The 17,215-nt window shown below is 42.2% G+C and overlaps 2 protein-coding genes across 3 annotated transcripts in view; both read right to left on the reverse strand.

Moving 5' to 3' along the window:
* FAM118B (family with sequence similarity 118 member B) overlaps positions 1–17,215 on the reverse strand; it is a 257,749-nt gene that overhangs the window by 29,474 nt on the left and 211,060 nt on the right. The gene's annotated exons all lie outside the window — the stretch shown is intronic.
* The window catches only part of ST3GAL4 (ST3 beta-galactoside alpha-2,3-sialyltransferase 4), a 117,538-nt gene continuing 106,425 nt past the window's right edge, over positions 6,103–17,215 (reverse strand). For both annotated transcript variants that reach the window (XM_063310968.1, XM_063310969.1), the window contains exons 9-14: positions 17,068–17,128; positions 15,019–15,114; positions 13,712–13,901; positions 12,485–12,628; positions 8,976–9,119; positions 6,103–7,176 (exon numbers count right to left, since the gene is read on the reverse strand). In XM_063310968.1, the coding sequence (XP_063167038.1) occupies positions 7,090–7,176; positions 8,976–9,119; positions 12,485–12,628; positions 13,712–13,901; positions 15,019–15,114; positions 17,068–17,128 (722 nt within the window). In that variant the 3' untranslated portion in view covers positions 6,103–7,089. The remainder of the gene's footprint in view (positions 7,177–8,975; positions 9,120–12,484; positions 12,629–13,711; positions 13,902–15,018; positions 15,115–17,067; positions 17,129–17,215) is intronic.

Here is a 17,215-nt window from a genome sequence, read left to right on the forward strand (position 1 = left end):
ATGGCACAAGGAGGGAAGGGTAACATTCAATGTCTCCAGCCACCCTTGGGCATTCTCAGTACACCCACCTAACTAGCATTAAATGCTTAATCAGTCAAGATATCTTCTGTTTCATCAGACCAGCAAGCCACAGTTTCAAACTCTCAGGTACATTTCTGTTTCTAACCAAGGATCCCATGAGCGATTTGCCTGATGGTTGTTTAGGAAATCCTTGGAAACTCTTTTATTTGCACTGCCAGATTTGCAGAGTGAACAAGACACAAACTGAATACTCCTTAGTTAAAACAGACGAACAAAAAAGGTACTTTTTTATTGTTATTGGGATTTAAAGGGAAAAAAAACTTTTGGGAAAGACAGGCTATTTCTGCCACCTACTGGCCACATCCTAGAACTGCAACACCTAACTGTTGTTTTAGGGAACCCGCTAGCTGAAAATCTGCTGAATGACCCTCACCATTCGGCTTCACAGACAATATACGAAGCTTAATTAATATGAACATAGTTGGCAACTGATCACCCCTCACAAGCAGTTAATGATTTGTTCAGAGACCCAGCTGCTTGGCAGCATTTTTACTTTTCTTTTTTTATTTTATTTTGTTGAGTTTACTGTCTGAAGCAAGAACTTCCTCAACCATCTGTTCATTAATATGTAACAAGCAACAGTGATAGGCAATTAAACTGGCTGTAAATTAACACACTGGCTTGGGGACCAGACTTTGGAGGGCTTGTTTGTTTCACTAAACCTTGAATTCATCAGGAAGCCAGAGAAATGCCGTGCGCTGTGTTCACAACTTGGTTGAAAGGCCTTTCTCAGAAGCAGGGAAAGCTGGCACCACCATAGCAAGATAATAATTAAAAAAAAAACTATACTGGTTTTGCAAAGGCAGATGTGTTTTTGTGAAATCCATGAGCAATAGCTCTATTGTGCATCCCATTCTGCTTCCTGCAAGTAACATTGTCAAGGCCAAATTGTTTGGGGATGAGAAAGCATTAGAGACAATTTGCCAAAACCTGCTGACTGAACAGGTAGCACAAGGTAGCAGCCAACCCCAGTGGAACCAGCCTTTCAGCCCAGAGCCGCAGGTGAGTTATGAATCTAACGGGTGGGCAAAAGTTGTTTTAGGAGATGCCTTTAATAAGTTCTCGCACTTCCTTGGCTATCCATTTCAACAGCAGCTGGAAAGATGCAATTCCAGGAAGTCATGGCTGTCTACTTATTACTACTCTGATCCAGGGGATAGAGAAAAACCTTCCAAGTGGTTCTTTGCCCAGAGCTGGTGCATTCAAATCTCGGGCCTGAGTGTCAAGAAAGACCTGCCTGAAGTGGGAGCAGCTGTACAAAACACACTGACAAGAGTTGGTTTTTTTCCATTTGGTCACTTGTCCCCTTTATGTTTTGCTTCTCCTTCTATGTGTAGAGACCTCATTCTGCCTGGCCTGGGATCATCCCTTCCTTAGCAGTCAACTATGCAACCTTGCTTCAAGATCTTGAAGTGGCACTCAAGTAAGCCACATTTGCTGTCCTCTGATGGGGCCACCCAAGAGTAGAGAAGCCAGGTCACTCAGCACTGCTTAGCTTTCCCCAGACTGGGGGACCGGCAGGGTGTCCACAGGAGGGAGGGGAGTCCAAAACATGATGGTGGCCCCAAATGTGTGATCTGAGTTTCATTCGGCCTTCAGTTGTATGGTGGGGGCTGCCATTTTGACTTTATTGACTTCCCCGCACACACACCATGGACACCTCTGAAAGCAGGGAGCTCCAGAAAACCACTCTTCTCCTCAGCACAGATTAGTCCCAAGAAAACTCCATAGGAGTCAATGGCAGCTGAGCTGAGCTGGAGCTAAGAAAAGAGCATCTCCTAAAAGCAGTAGAGTTCCTCCTCTATGTAAGATACCCTGGTGGAGATGAGATATTGGAAGAAGGGCAGCTAAGCATGAGTAAGGAAAAGCAGTTTCTGCCCAGGTGTCTTTAAGGTAGGCCAAGTCAGAGAGCCAACTCCACAAGAAATACTAGAGCTCTACTTTATCAATTTAGGCTGAAACAGACTCTTGAATGCCTAACAGAATTTCCCTCCCCTCCCTCCCTGCTTATATCAAAGAGCATCAAGGCAGGCCAGTCCTGAGTTTCTTTCTCAGCCTTTCCTGTTTTCCAGGGTTAAGCTCAAGTTTTCCAGGGTTTTCCAGGGTTAAGCTCAGGTTGCTGCATATTTCCTTCAAGACCATCTTGGTCCTCCCCTGTACCAAGCCAGAAGCTTCACAAAAGAGACCTTGGAAGGGATAATAGGCAGGAGAGGGACGTTTCAATGCAACCTCCCCCCGCTTTGTGTGGGGGCTCAAGTCCTGTCTGTGTAATCTTACAGGACAAGAGCTGGCAAGGTAACCACAATATTTAGTTTCACACTGTGTGTGAAACTCACACACACGCACACGACCCAGAACATGGCAAGGGTGTATTAGTATATTACTCTGAAATAAGGCCTCATAAACTTGGGCATTTGCTAGCTGTATGGAATTGTGGCATGTCATAAAAATGTTTGAAGTGTGTGTGTTTGTTCCAGTTTATTCATTGAGATCCAACACTTGTTTGCTGGTAGCATTTCAGAAACTGTTACAGATTTGTCCTGGGCACAGAAAAAGGGCATATTAAGCTGGTGCATCTTTAAGACAACATCTAACAAGAATTCTGCCACAAAAGTCCAGGGCCATAAAAGATAAACATCTTATGGGAGCAAAATGTTCCTTCTCTAGCAACGATCATACAAAAATGTATTTTTTGCATCTCTTCCAGGAAAGAGAGAGAGAGAGGTCTGAACATCTTAGCTGTTCTTAGTTTTTCTTGGAAAATTTGAGAGCAGGTCAAGGTCGACTGATTAGAGTCAAAGCTTAGGATCAGGGAGTTGTGACTATAAATTCTTGCTCACCTAAGAATTCACAAGACCTTTTCCCAGCCAATATCAGCTGAACCTGCTTAAAAGGGTTGTTCAAGTGGCCGCTGCACTGGACTCCCAGAGAGAAAGAAATTAATAAATAAAACATCTACGCTCACCTTCAGATACAAGTAGTTATCAGAAGTAGTACCACTTGACCAAGTAAATCCCAACGCAAAGATATCTTTCAGCTGTTCACCTCATTTGAAGAGCGCATCAAGCATTATGTTTCTATTTTCTCCACTGAGATATAAAGGGCTAAAAGCATCTCTTCAGAATGTGCAGATTGCAGAGAACTACAATCCACGGTTACCTATTTACTATCTTCCTAATGATCCCTAGCATTTACAGAAGGTAGGGAATGCCTTGCCTCCGTTCAACTGCTTTGGACTACAGTATCTATAACCCCCAGCCATGAGGGATTTGGGATTCATTAGGCAAAATATCCCAAGATTGACCAGGCTATATAGAAGGATGGAACACATCTACATCCTCTTGTTACTAATTTCCTACAACCTTGTAGGATAGGCTATTATTAGCACCTTTATATCTAGCTATGGGCCAAGTGAAGTTAACATACGCAGTGCATCCCCCAAAGGTGTGAAGACTTGCAGGTTGATAGATCAGCCTCTTACCTTAAAGCTGTAGTTCTCAACCTTACCAACTTTAAGATGTGTAGACTTCAACTCCCAGAATTCCCCAACCATGGCTGGGGAATTCTGGGAGTTGAAGTCCACACATGAGTTGAAGTCCACACATCTTAAAGTTGACAAGGTTGAGAAACACTGCCTTAAAGTTTTTCTTTCTTTCTTTCCTCTGTCCAGTGGGCATCTAGGGTCTACTGACCAGGTATAGCATCCCTATTTATCAACTATGCAATGTGCTTTGAGCTGAACAGAATTAGCCTGCCACAAGGCCCTTGAGAAACAGCTGTTTAAGCTCCTTTCTAGGACTCTTCTTTTATGCATTTTATGGCATTTATCAGCTAGTAGAAACCAGCAAGGTCTTTAATTAGGAGTGTAGGCTCATCACTGTCCTATAAAAAAACCAAGAATGTTATTTTTTTAATAGTGAAGTGGTATCATAAAAGTAATTAAAATAATCACCTCCTCTGCTGAGTTTAAATTAAAAGAAAACATTTTCAGCTTAATTGAGTAACTCTCCATTTACAAGCAAAAGAAGGAAATGGAGAAAAGTGGAGAGTCATGATTTTATGGCACCAAACACCTCTTAAAAGAGGGCACTAGTAGCTTTGACTACATCTCCAGGGTTCAGCTCCTGGAATGCCATCAGCACCAATTCCCTGGTCCTTCATCGGTGTCTTCTTTATGAGCTTAGACTTTCTTAAAACAGATCCCACCAAAAAGAGCAGCTTCAGGCACTGGGTTAGTCACAAAAAAATGGATTGGCTACACACCACAACCCCTTTCCAAAAAGGATTGAAAAGATATGAAGGGAGACACCAAATAACATCACAAGGACAGAATGTGAAAAATGTGAATTGGCTCCAGGCAGCAAACATGTATAACTTCTTTCTAGGCTGCAGTAATATGTGAGGTTGCCAAGCTGAATATTCTAATAGATTCTGTGTATATCCAACTTGTATTGGCCAATTAGGTGCACAGCTTTCCCTAACTAGAGACCAGTAAATTTTTTCAGCTGGTTTCCTCCTTGTACGCTTAAGGTCGATCCAACAAAGAGTTCCCCTGATTGTTCTAGCATCATAATGAGCAGGGCTTTGTTCCATCATATTCTCCTTGCTTCTCTACAACTTCAACACAGAAAAAGAAAACATTGCTTCTTCCTTGCCTGGATCTGGAAAGATACTGAAAATAAAATTCTCAGCCCTACTCTAAAAGATGATCCAGCTTCTCCACCACGTGGAGCAACACTGTCACAACTAAGCTCAGCCACAAGGAAAACTTCATAGGCAATAAATACCAGTCTTATTTTGCAAAGATTTTATGCCTATGTACATGTCTAAATAAATTAGAGGAGTCTCATGGTCAGCCCTTCAGGGTAGACCAGACTAGGAAACCAGTCATGCATGCTAATACTATTTTTATTATAAGCGTATAGTAACAGAATCTTACAAGTGCAAATGTGTTTTCCCCCTCCCTCTCTTTATCTTTGTCAGAACTAGGGAGGGTCTGGTCTGAGCCTCTTTCTCAGGTTACGTTCTGGCCCGGACTCAAGTTTCTTTTATCTGATTGTCTTGGTTGTGGTTCTTCCTCCTGTTCCTCAAGGTTATTCCTTCTGTCCATTATAGCTGTACGTGCTACCTTTTCCTCCTGAAGGAAAGGCAGGATAAAAACGTAACAAATGAACACACTTTATAAAGGACTGTTTTAAATTAAATTTATTAAATTACTTAACACTGCAGTATCGCTTGGCGAGGAAAGACACTTCCAACACTCCCCATGAGATTCAAACACCTTTAGAATCACAATTTAATAGGCAATCCCTGTTCTCCCCCTGATTTCCAAGGAGAAATCTGGAAATCTATCTCAGCTGTCAAGTCCATGGGCAGTCCTTCTGAGCAATCCACCTCCTTGGCAATGGATTTGATGGCCTGAGCCATTGAGTATGTGTTTCCAGCAGGTCCCTCAAAACTGGGCACTTGCGAACATGGCTAAGGCACATTGGCTGCACGAGTACATGGAGGTGGTGTACGGCGAACTCCTATTGTCTTGTACCTCACACGGATGATTCCCTCTCGAGGGTGAAACGGACAATTGCCAGGTTTCCAATATTCAATCAGACCTTCCAACTGACAAGTGCACTTAATATATGAGATATAAATACATTTTGATCCCACATTTAAGATTAAAGGCGAAGGGGATTTTACATCCAATCCTAACCAGACTGGCACATCTGAAATGTTTGGACCCCCTGACCTCCCGTGCCTCTATGAAAAGGAAACATACTTCAAAGCAACCCTCACTTTTAGCCCCCTGAGATTAGCCTTTGTCCCGAATGACAACATTGTTCCCCTTCCTAACCATGGAAAAGATAGGCAAAAGTGCTCTGCAGAGTCAGGTTCTGCTAGCAAGGAGTAACATCACAATGATTGCTTCTCTGTATAGAGATACATACTTTTCTTCTCTTACCCTTTCTTGCCCTTCCTTTCATGCCTAACTTTGGCCAGGTGTCATGCTCCCAGTCATCACACCAGGATAGCTCTTTTGCATTGTAGATCAATTCTGGTTGGGATGTAATTACCACCTTATAGGAGGAAAGAAACCTACTTCTTATCATTAAGGTCTGATATGGGATACTAGGGCACACACACGTCCTTCACAGAAGGATTTCTTTTTCAACTTGAGCCCGGGAAAAGCAAGTGTTGGTTCAGCTCTACTGTTTTAGGTATAAAAACTACCAGCAAATACTGTTGGGTACTCTCCCTTCCAACCCAGTCTCCAAACCAAACCGATCAAATAGGAGAGAAATAAATGTCACTATCTCCTCTACCATCCTTAACTGCTTTCTCCTGGGCATCCTCAACGCATTGCACAGGGACTTGAACCAGCATACTTTGTCTCATCTTCATGTGAACAGGGAAACAAGGTGGCAAACAGCTAAAAATCCTTCATTCACTTGCCTCTTGCTCATTAGGTAACGTCTGATACTATAAATAAAATAATGAACAGCCACCCTTATATTGGTTGCAGAGGAAGGTAAAAGTGATTAATGCAACAGTTTTATGGGAGGGGAATCATTCCCATGGGAATCTCTGTTGTATCATCTTTGAGGCCCTTCATCAGCAATCTGATCTTCCAAAAGTGCATCTCTGCCGCTATTGATTGCAGGAACTTTTCTTCTAAAAATCTCAGTTGGACGCCAAGGAAAATTCTGCAACTATCCAAATGAAGATGATTCTGTAGAGGGCAGTGTCCAGTAAGGAGGAAAGATTCCTGCTTCCAACTGATAGTGTCACCCAGCTTCTTTACAGGACTGTTTCTACCCCTAGTTGCTAACACATTTAGAAGCCATACACTTCCATCCATCCTGAACATCATTCGCAGGAAAATGCAAGGCCTCTGCACCAGTCAGCGTTGGAATGGAAGGGATGACTATGTGTTAGAAGGTGCCAGCCACAAAGGGCTTTGTCCTGCTGGCACAGCAGCCAACTCGAAGTGAACGTAATGCAGTCCATCTTACATCAGAAGTAAGTGAGGTTCTTGACGAGTCCCAATTCAAGCATCTTTTTTATTGCAAATGCCTCATGGGAGACATTGTGCCCTGAAGACTGTGGAATAAGATAACAGAAAACATATTAGGCTGAGCAGCATGCTGTTTTTCCATGTTTTAAAAAAGTGAGTTCTGAGATAAATATTTATACAGTCATATGACTGGAGGTGGCCTTGGTTGTGATCTAATCCAACATCCTACACTGTAGGAGGCAACAGCAGCATCTCAGACAGATCACTGTCCAGTCTCTCCATCTGCACCCCAGAAAAAGCCCACTACTTTCCAAGAAAGGCATTCCACCACAAAAACATTTGTACCATCTGAAAGTTTCTCTTACTATTTAGCCAATATGGCTTCCATTCAACTTCTATCCCTTGATTCTAATCTACTGATAGATAGTAAAACACGTCGTGCCAAGGACATGGCAATCAATATGGCAGGGTGAGGCTCAGTATACCTTGCCAGGAGTTTTCAGCTCTCTATATTAAATGGCATGGCAAGAGGGGATCCTGATGGTGAATTCACCTACTGGAGGGGCATGCAGGTTGTGCACAATAGACTTTGTGTTACCTTCATGCAATCTATTTAACAAAGCAATTGCATTTAAATTTGGGCTCTGGACAGAGAGTGTCCACCTTCCTTTACTACTTTTTGGGGACCCTAACCCCTACTCACTTTGCCTAGTTAACATTGGGAGTAATGAGTAAGGAGGATAAGCCTACTCCATCGTATGTTCTGTGTGACCACACTTAGCTACCTGAACTCAAACTCTTACATCTCCACTGCCTTGTCTTCTTCACTCTAAACATACCTGTAGGAATATAATTTAATTACTGTGAAGGAGAAATGGTTGAATGCATAACCAAATGCTTCCTGCATTGTGGTGGCTGAGATATCTTTCGCATCCTTACAGCCTCTGAAATGGTTTTATTATGAGACTGCTGGAATAAGAATTATCTACCTCCACAGGCAGATAATTCTCTGTGTATTACATTTATCACCTGCCTTTCTTTCCAACTTGCTCAAGGCAGTCTATCTGGTCCTCACCGTCCTTTACCCTCACGTGGAGCATGAGTACCACAAGGTCACACAGTGAGCTAAGAGGAGATTTGAACTTGTGTTCAAACTGGGATTGTTCTTGATGGGAATGACTTGAATGCCCCAATCACATCTGGCACTAAATGGTGGTGGGAAGATCAGCCGTAACAGGCAAGTGGGGAAAGTAGATTTCAGCAGAAAGCTTCCACTGTAGTAGGACAGCCCTGATTCATCAAGGCTTAAATAATCTAATCCTACCCTTTGCAGGGAAACATTAGAATAACCTGTGTCCTTTAGGCTCATGTGCATTTTTAATTTAGTATCTCTGTTGCCCATGGCACAATAGCATTTCCATCATAGGACATTACTTAGAGTATTATAGAGCCTCTGTCAATCATAGCAACAGTGGACTATGTGGATCAATAATCTGCTTCTCAGTTTAATAAACAGAGATATGTATAACCCTTTCTTGACATGCACAGCTCTTTCAAGCCTCCCTTTACACAAGCTAACAAATAAACCAGAGCATCTTCAATTAACTTTGGCTTCCACATTTACCCACTTTGGGATACTGTAGTAAACAGCTGCAAAAAAGGCAGTGTTCTGAAGCATTTTTTCAAAAGTGGATTTACTATACTGGCACATTCTGAAGCTGATAACGATAGTTTCCCAGGTCAGTTAAACTGAGATGTGGAACTATGTATGCCATCGCATGCAAAGGAACCATGTAGGTGGACCAAAGGCTAATTTGTCCCTTGACCTGTTAAATGGAGATATGAGACTTTCAGCATGAAGAGATGAAGAGATGTAGTTACTCACAGCCATAGATTTCACTGTAATTTGCTCGTAGTAGTGAATACTCTGCTTCTTGTTGTCTGAGCTGGGATATCCAAAGCCAGCAATATGTACCTCATCGCAGAAGTGCAAGGCTAGGGTGATGGCCACTAATCCTGTGGTGGGTTTCTAGAGTAAGAGAGGTGAGATAATTGATGCTTCCACAGATGATAGTCTGGCTTCACTTAGACTTCAGAGCAAATGGTCTAGTAACCCTGGTTAAACTGTCCGAAGAATGGCAAAATTGTTTAATTTTTTTAGCAGAAAAATAAATAGATCCTCCATCAATTCATGACCTGTCCTTTTTTAAGGGTAATCATCAATAATTTCCCCAATTCCCTGCTTTTTATTCTTAGATCACTCCTGGGAGGTAGATTAGAGTGAGAGATGGTGACTAGCACAAGGTTATTCCGTAAGCCTTGTGGCTAAGTAGAGATATTAATCGCCCTGAATCTTTTAGATAAAGAGAAGCTGAACACAGCAACCTACCACAAATCATTTACTTGCTTAGCTTAATATCAGTTTGCTTCTTCTATTTATGGGGGAAATGACTATGCAGGCCGTGAAAAGTCTACTCTTTGGCCTTGAAAATTCAGGAATTAATCACACACTTTCCAATAAAAGCATTACAGACTATTCACCTGCTTAAAAAATGAAATGAATGGATGTATCAGGATCTGTTTTCCCAGTGCAGTTACAGAATCCTGAAGGCAACGTAGCTTTAAAAAATGGCAGAAGAGTTCCTCATAAACTTTTAAGCTTCATTCCTAGAAGTTATCTGACAGTGGCCACATTCATGCAAAAATAAAAATTAAGAAGTGGGGGGAATAATTCTAAGATTTTCAAGCAAGTAATAAAAAGGAAACAACCACAGCTTGGCAAACCTATCCAGAATAAAAGCCTTTGCAATCTAGAAACTGCCAGCCTGGAAATAAAGAACAGTGCACACAGAAACAAGGCTTTCTTCTCAAATAAGATGAACCAAGGCTGAAGTTCACTTTAGGGGAACATTCCATGCCTAGACAGCCATACTGCTTCTGGAAACAGATGGGGACACCCACAGATGAAAGCTCTTCCGTACAAAAGACACATAAAACATTTAAAAGGAGCAAATATTCGTAGCTCAGGATTGAACTGTGGCGTCCTTGGTGCTGAGCCTTGTTGTTTTCTCGCAGACATTTCATTGCCAGACTAGGCAACATCTTCAGTGCGAAGAGGGAGTGGGCCTTGCTCATTGCCTAGCCTGGCAATGAAACGTCTGCGAGAAAACAACAAGGCTCAGAGAGCACCAAGGACGCCACATATAAAAGAGCCAGTGATAAAGAACCAAAAGATCTCTTTGGCCAGCCAACTGTACACTCAGATATCTGGTAGACTGTCCTCCTCAAAGCCCACAAAACCCACAAAGAATGAGCAACTTAGGGAGCAGAGCTTAATCCAAGCCATCTTCTACTAGCCAAGTACCTGTGGTAGTATTATGTTGTTGTTTATTCGTTTAGTCACTTCCGACTCTTTGTGACTTCATGGACCAGCCCACGCCAGAGCTTCCTGTCGGTCGTCAACACCCCCAGCTCCCCCAGGGACGAGTCCGTCACCTCTAGAATATCATCCATCCACCTTGCCCTTGGTCGGCCCCTCTTCCTTTTGCCCTCCACTCTTCCTAGCATCAGCATCTTCTCCAGGGTGTCCTGTCTTCTCATTGTGTGGCCAAAGTATTTCAGTTTTGCCTTGAATATCATTCCCTCAAGTGAGCAGTCTGGCTTGATTTCCTGGAGGATGGACTGGTTTGATCTTCTCGCAGTCCAAGGCACTCTCAGAATTTTCCTCCAACACCATAGTTCAAAAGCATCGATCTTCCTTCTCTCAGCCTTCCTTATAGTCCAGCTCTCGCAGCCATATGTTACTACAGGGAACACCATAGCTTTAACTATGAGGACCTTTGTTGTCAGTGTGATGTCTCTGCTCTTAACTATTTTATCGAGATTTGTCATTGCTCTTCTCCCAAGGATTAAGCGTCTTCTGATTTCCTGACTGCAGTCAGCAGCTGCAGTAATCTTCGCACCTAGAAATACAAAGTCTTTCACTGCTTCTACGTTTTCTCCCTCTATTTGCCAGTTATCAATCAAGCTGGTTGCCATAATCTTGGTTTTTTTGAGGTTTAGCTGCAAGCCAGCTTTTGCACTTTCTTCTTTCACCTTCATCATAAGGCTCCTCAGTTCCTCTTCGCCTCCAGCCATCAAAGTGGTATCATCTGCATATCTGAGATTGTTAATGTTTCTTCCAGCGATTTTAACTCCAGCCTTGGATTCCTCAAGCCCAGCATGTCGCATGATGTGTTCTGCGTACAAGTTGAATAGGTAGGGTGAGAGTATACAGCCCTGCCGTACTCCTTTCCCAATCTTAAACCAGTCCGTTGTTCCGTGGTCTGTTCTTACTGTTGCTACTTGGTCGTTATACAGATTCTTCAGGAGGCAGACAAGATGACTTGGTATCCCCATACCACTAAGAACTTGCCACAATTTGTTATGGTCCACACAGTCAAAGGCTTTAGAATAGTCAACAAAACAGAAATAGATGTTTTTCTGAAACTCCCTGGCTTTTTCCATCATCCAGCGGATATTGGCAATTTGGTCCTAGTTCCTCTGCCTTTTCTAAACCCAGCTTGTACATCTGGCAATTCTTGCTCCATAAATGGCTGAAGTCTACCTTGCAGGATCTTGAGCATTACTTTACTGGCATGTGAAATGAGTGCCACTGTTCGATAGTTTGAACATTCTTTAGTGTTTCCCTTTTTTGGTATGGGGATATAAGTTGATTTTTTCCAATCTGATGGCCATTCTTGTGTTTTCCAAATTTGCTGGCATATAGCATGCATTACCTTGACAGCATCATCTTGCAAGATTTTGAACCGTTCAGCTGGGATGCTGTCGTCTCCTGCTGCCTTGTTATTAGCAATGCTTCTTAAGGCCCATTCAACCTCACTCTTCAGGATGTCTGGCTCTAGCTCACTGACCACACCGTCAAAGCTATCCCTGATATTGTTATCCTTCCTATATAGGCCTTCTGTATATTCTTGCCACCTTTTCTTGATCTCTTCTTCTTCTGTTAGGTCCTTGCCATCTTTGTTTTTGATCACACCCATTTTGGCCTGGAGGTAGTATTATACATACACACAATAGTACTGCTATCCTTAGCCAATCTGCTACTCACTTCTTACTGCGAGTGTTAAGCTCTGAAGACACTTGAAGTCCAATTAAAAGTCACCCATGTCAGGAAGATATGTGCACCAAGGTATTCAGCTGCTTAATTAAAGAAATGGTAATAGTTCCACAACTTAGATATATTCCCAATTTGAAGAACATCGAAAAGGGAGAAAAATAATTTGTGGATCTCAAATCACATATTCAAATAATCCATTCCTTCGTTGCACACTCATACTTCTAATTCTTCCTCTCTCTCACACACACACACGCACAGACACTTATCTCTCTTACCTGTTTAAGCTTCCACAATTGCTTCACTGGAAGCTTAAGTACTTTAGCAGCTGTAACTTCCATAAAATATGGGTTCAGAATTCGCACTTGGTTAGGATTTGCATTCCAAATTAGGGGAGGCTGTTTCCAGAAGCCCTTCCGAATCTGGAAAGACAGCAGATACAGGGAAATTAGTCACACATGATTTACTTTCATATGCAACATCAAAGCATGATAGCTGACCTGGTTAAATAAAGACAGAAAGAAAAGTAATGCTGAAAAGACTGGGCCAATTTCAGGAGGAGTATTTTGGGGTTTCACCTGGAAACTTGATCTCTCCTGTTTTAGCTGATTTCTCACTCTCTCTGCCATTTCTTACTGTTGGAAGTTAACAATGCTCAGGAAATACAGAATGAACATTCTGTTGGCTGGTGTGATGTTGTCAGCCCTCCAAGGTAGGCCGAATTTGGAAACCAAAGAGATGCAAACTAATAGTACTTTTATTATAAGGTTATAGCAACAGAATCTTGCAAGTCTGAATATCCCTCCGCTCTCCCTCCCTTTATCTTCATAGGATGGGTCTTATCTGAGACGTTTTCTCACATTACATTTCTGCCTCGCACTCAGATTTCTTTTATTTGACTGTTATCTTGGTTGCAGCTCTTCTTCCTGTTCCTCAGGGTTATTCCTTCTGCCTATTACAGATATCCTTCAATCACACGACGACTTTGTGAAGCAGTGTTGTTGTTACCATTAATAAGTAAGGAAATTAGGTAAAGAAAATACAGCTTATCCACATCTACTGAGTGAGCTTAGCTTTTTTTTTTTTTTTATCCGTTCAATCGTGTCCGATTCTCGGAGACTGTCTGGACAGGTCCCTGCAGTTTTCTTGGCAAGGTTTTTCAGAGGTGGTTTGCCATTGCCTCCTTCCTAGGGCTGAGAGAAAGTGACTGGCCCAGGGTCACCCAGCTAGCTTTGTGCCTAAGATGGGACTAGAACTCACGGTCTCCCAGTTTCTAGCCTGGTGCCTTAACCGCTGCACCAAACTGGCTCTGGGCTTAGCTTATGTGAGACCAAAACTGATGTCCCAGGTTCAATTCCAGGAACAAATCAGTATTTATAAAACACCACTGTGCTTTTGAGGTTAGAAGAAAGAGCTTCAGAATCCATATATTTATTTTTCTTAGACATGTGGGACTTGAATCCTTTTCCACAATTAAACACAAAAAAGAAAGGCTAACCGCTTACTCTCTTCTTGTCATGGAGAATTGTTTCCATCCACATAAAATCCATGGGTTTGAATGCCACTAACACCAGCAATGTATTTGGGTTATTTTCAGTCTGAGGATTGAAGTGTGCTGACTCGGGGTAGAAAAGTCGCATGGTGGTTTTGGTGCCCACGTCATGCTCGTAACCATGGACTGGTGCATTGTTCAGTCTGGAGAGAGGAAGAAAAAGGAGGCACACAATGACACAGAAGGCATATGGACATGTAATCATGTATCAGCAAATATTCCAACTATAGGGCATTGATGCAAGAACAGTGGTGTAATGACTCCCTATTCAAAATGACAATCAGACTCACAAGGTATTCTATGGATATCTAATTTAATAATCAATAGTATGTAGAAACATAGGCAAGGCTGAGAATATTAAAATACTTGCCCCCGGAGGTGAGATTAGCCCCATTGCTCCTAGCCTTCCAGAGGGAACTGAAGACCTGGCTCTACCATCGGGCTTGGGGCAGGGAAGAGAATAGTCATACTTGAGATTGGCTAGTGCCTTGAAGTGCCCCTCTCATGCAAGAACTGAATGAGACCATAGCCATCAGGATTTTATTATACTTGGTAGTTTTTAAAATTGTTTTAGTCTATATTTTATATTGGAATTTTATTGTATAGTTATTGTTTTATGCTGTAAACCGCCCTCTGTTCGGAGGAGATGGGCGGTGACAAATTTGATAGATAGATAGATAGATAGATAGATAGATAGATAGATAGATAGATAGATAGATGTGCAGGATTTCTCCCAATTAATTCACAAGCAATCCCAAGCCCTTCCCCCCAGAGTCAATACTATTCCATCCCCTTGCAGGCGCTCCTAATGGTTGCTGGCAGTCTTCAGGTAACATCCTTGACCAGTTAAGATAGCCCAAACATGCATTCCTCCAGACTCGCATCATCCAGCTCACTGCCTGGCCCCAAGGAACAGTGGCAGCCCCCTCCTGTACAACAACATGTGTCAGCACCGGCATGGAACTCGTTGTGATGTTTCAGGAACATTGGAACAGGAACCATGACAAGTGGTCACTGGTCAGCAGAGTACTCCAGAGTAGGGGACATGGAACAGGAGCCCAGATCATGTTCTTTCCTCAAGAATCGGTGCAGTAATATTTCTGAGATGTTGGTGGAGGAGGCATCCCAGTATCAAACATTGTAACATAAAGGTTATGCCCTAATATTGTCTGGTTCAGATTTCCCATTACGAGTAATTGGTCCACTGTGGTATAAATGGAAATCACACAGAAAAACATCTGCTCCTCTGCTTCTCCATACCTGATCACAACATCGTATTTGTTAATAACTTCTCCCATAGAGCTGTTTCTCAGCCGGTGGCCATTCCCAACAACCGCACATCTCCGGCACTTCAAGCTGCAAAACAGGCAAAAGAGGACTTTCAATAGATGGAGAATTATTCCATGCCTCTGTACCCTCCCACCCAAACTCGTTTATTAAAGCCATAGCTGGGCTGAGCAATCAGTTCTCACACATCTGCCAAGCTTTTCTTCCTTTTTGGAGTTTTGAGGTTTATGTCTTGGCTTCAAATGCTATAAATGATTTCATTTCCCCATAAGCAGACAAACCTCTGATTCCACTCAATGCCATGATTTCATGTTCAGACATTTGATCAAGAACAACAGTCAGGAAGGCTAATGAATCGGAGAGCATGTGGGCAGGAATTGGGCAGGAGCTGTTGTGCCATTTCTTTCAAGCAAACTTTGTACAGGCAAGCTGAGAGCCACAGGAAGCTGTCTAACAAGAGGGTGAAGCCTAACCATGCAATATGCAGAAGGAGAAATTAGACCAGAAGTAGAAAGGAAGGGATACTAGCAAGCTCTAATCGAGAAGCCCTCTCAGGGTCTTCAGTGCAAACTGAACCTCCTGCTCTTTTAAGGCTATAGAGGAGTTGGTGTGTTTTCCCACAGTGTTGCAATTTCATGGTTGATTTTTTAAGGAAGTTGAAGAACAGCAGGAACATAGCTCAGTGCATGAACTCAGACTTTGCAAGAAGTTGACCTGTGTTAATTTCCAGTTAAAAGCATAGGGTCCAAGATGATGGGAAATACTTTTTTCTGCCCGGCACTTTGGAGATCCACTGCCAGTCAGGCTGCAGGAAGGGAGAAATTGGTCTGTGTTGTCTTGTGTAACTTCTTAAGTTCATTTTGTTGCCTGAGCTGCCCCCCATCCCTAATTTGCACCTCCTACTGGCTCAAGGCTTGTGCTATCCCCAACACTTGCATTGAAGCCATGAATCCCAGGATACTAAACAGGGCCTGAGGATGACCTTTCCAAGCATATGTGACATAAGGTTATTCAAACATCTCCATGTGGAGAATGGCAGATTTAACAAAAGGGAACTCTGTCCTGGGTGTGTCTGGCAAGTCCTTTTGACAGTTAAGTATATCAACATTCTCTGGCAATATTGATTGTTCATGCCTCAAGGAAAAGCCATTAATCAAGACCTACATTTAACGCTGTTGTGTATATCCTTGCATCTTTTGTAATACAACTTCTTAAACTTACATTTACACGAGAATCTCTTTCTAAATACAGTCTTCCTCTAATCTTCCAATCTTCCTTATCTGATAAATATAACTTGGATTTCCTCACGCGCTGCCCTTAAAAATCTTCTTTACATCAAACACTACTTAACCAGAAGAAACTAAGGAAACATTAGAACCAATCATATTCTAGTCCAAACAGAATACAGCTGCTGATCCTTTGGGGTTATAGGCACTTCTCTGTCTATTGCACTTTATCCCATGATGGTTATATTTGTTCGTGCAAGTGACTGTAGGAGATTCTTGCCTACTGGATATTACTGTGTGATGCCCATGGGGACTTTCAGGAAGCACTTACACCTTTTGGGTAAAAGTAGCCTGAAGCTGAAAGGAAAGACTCCATTCCAACCTGGAAAAGGCCTAGAACAAGCCTTTTTATTATTAAGTGACACACCCAAGACATGTCTCTTAGCTCTCCAAGCATGTTCCCCACCTTCAGTGAACTCTCTTAATGCCTCCCATTCTCAGATTAACACTTGTGAAATTGTAGACACTGCTAACAGTAAAGTCTTTAAGTAAGATCTATGCTGATATGAATCCTATAAAGCAGGGTTTCTCACAAGGGTTCCGTGGCACCCTAGGGTTCTGCAAGAGATCACTAGGGGTTCCCTGGGAGATAACAATTTATTTTAAAAATTATTTCAAATTTGGGCAAACTGCCAAATACATCATTTTTTTTTAATTCTCAAGAGAAAAGATGGCACAGAACGTTTTTACAAATCTTAAAACTTAAAAAAGAGAAAAATAGATGAACTGATATTACCTTTGAATGCTTTCAGGAAGAGAGTAACTTGTGATTGCTAGAAGACGCAGGAGAATTTCCTCTGCAGAGCAAACAACACAGGCAGTTAAGAAGGCTAGTTTACATTATCCTGGTTAAGACATATAGATATTAGGAACAACAGAAGAAT

The sequence above is a fragment of the Candoia aspera genome, chromosome 9 (genome assembly GCF_035149785.1).
Source record: "Candoia aspera isolate rCanAsp1 chromosome 9, rCanAsp1.hap2, whole genome shotgun sequence".
In the NCBI taxonomy this organism is placed as follows: domain Eukaryota; kingdom Metazoa; phylum Chordata; class Lepidosauria; order Squamata; family Boidae; genus Candoia; species Candoia aspera.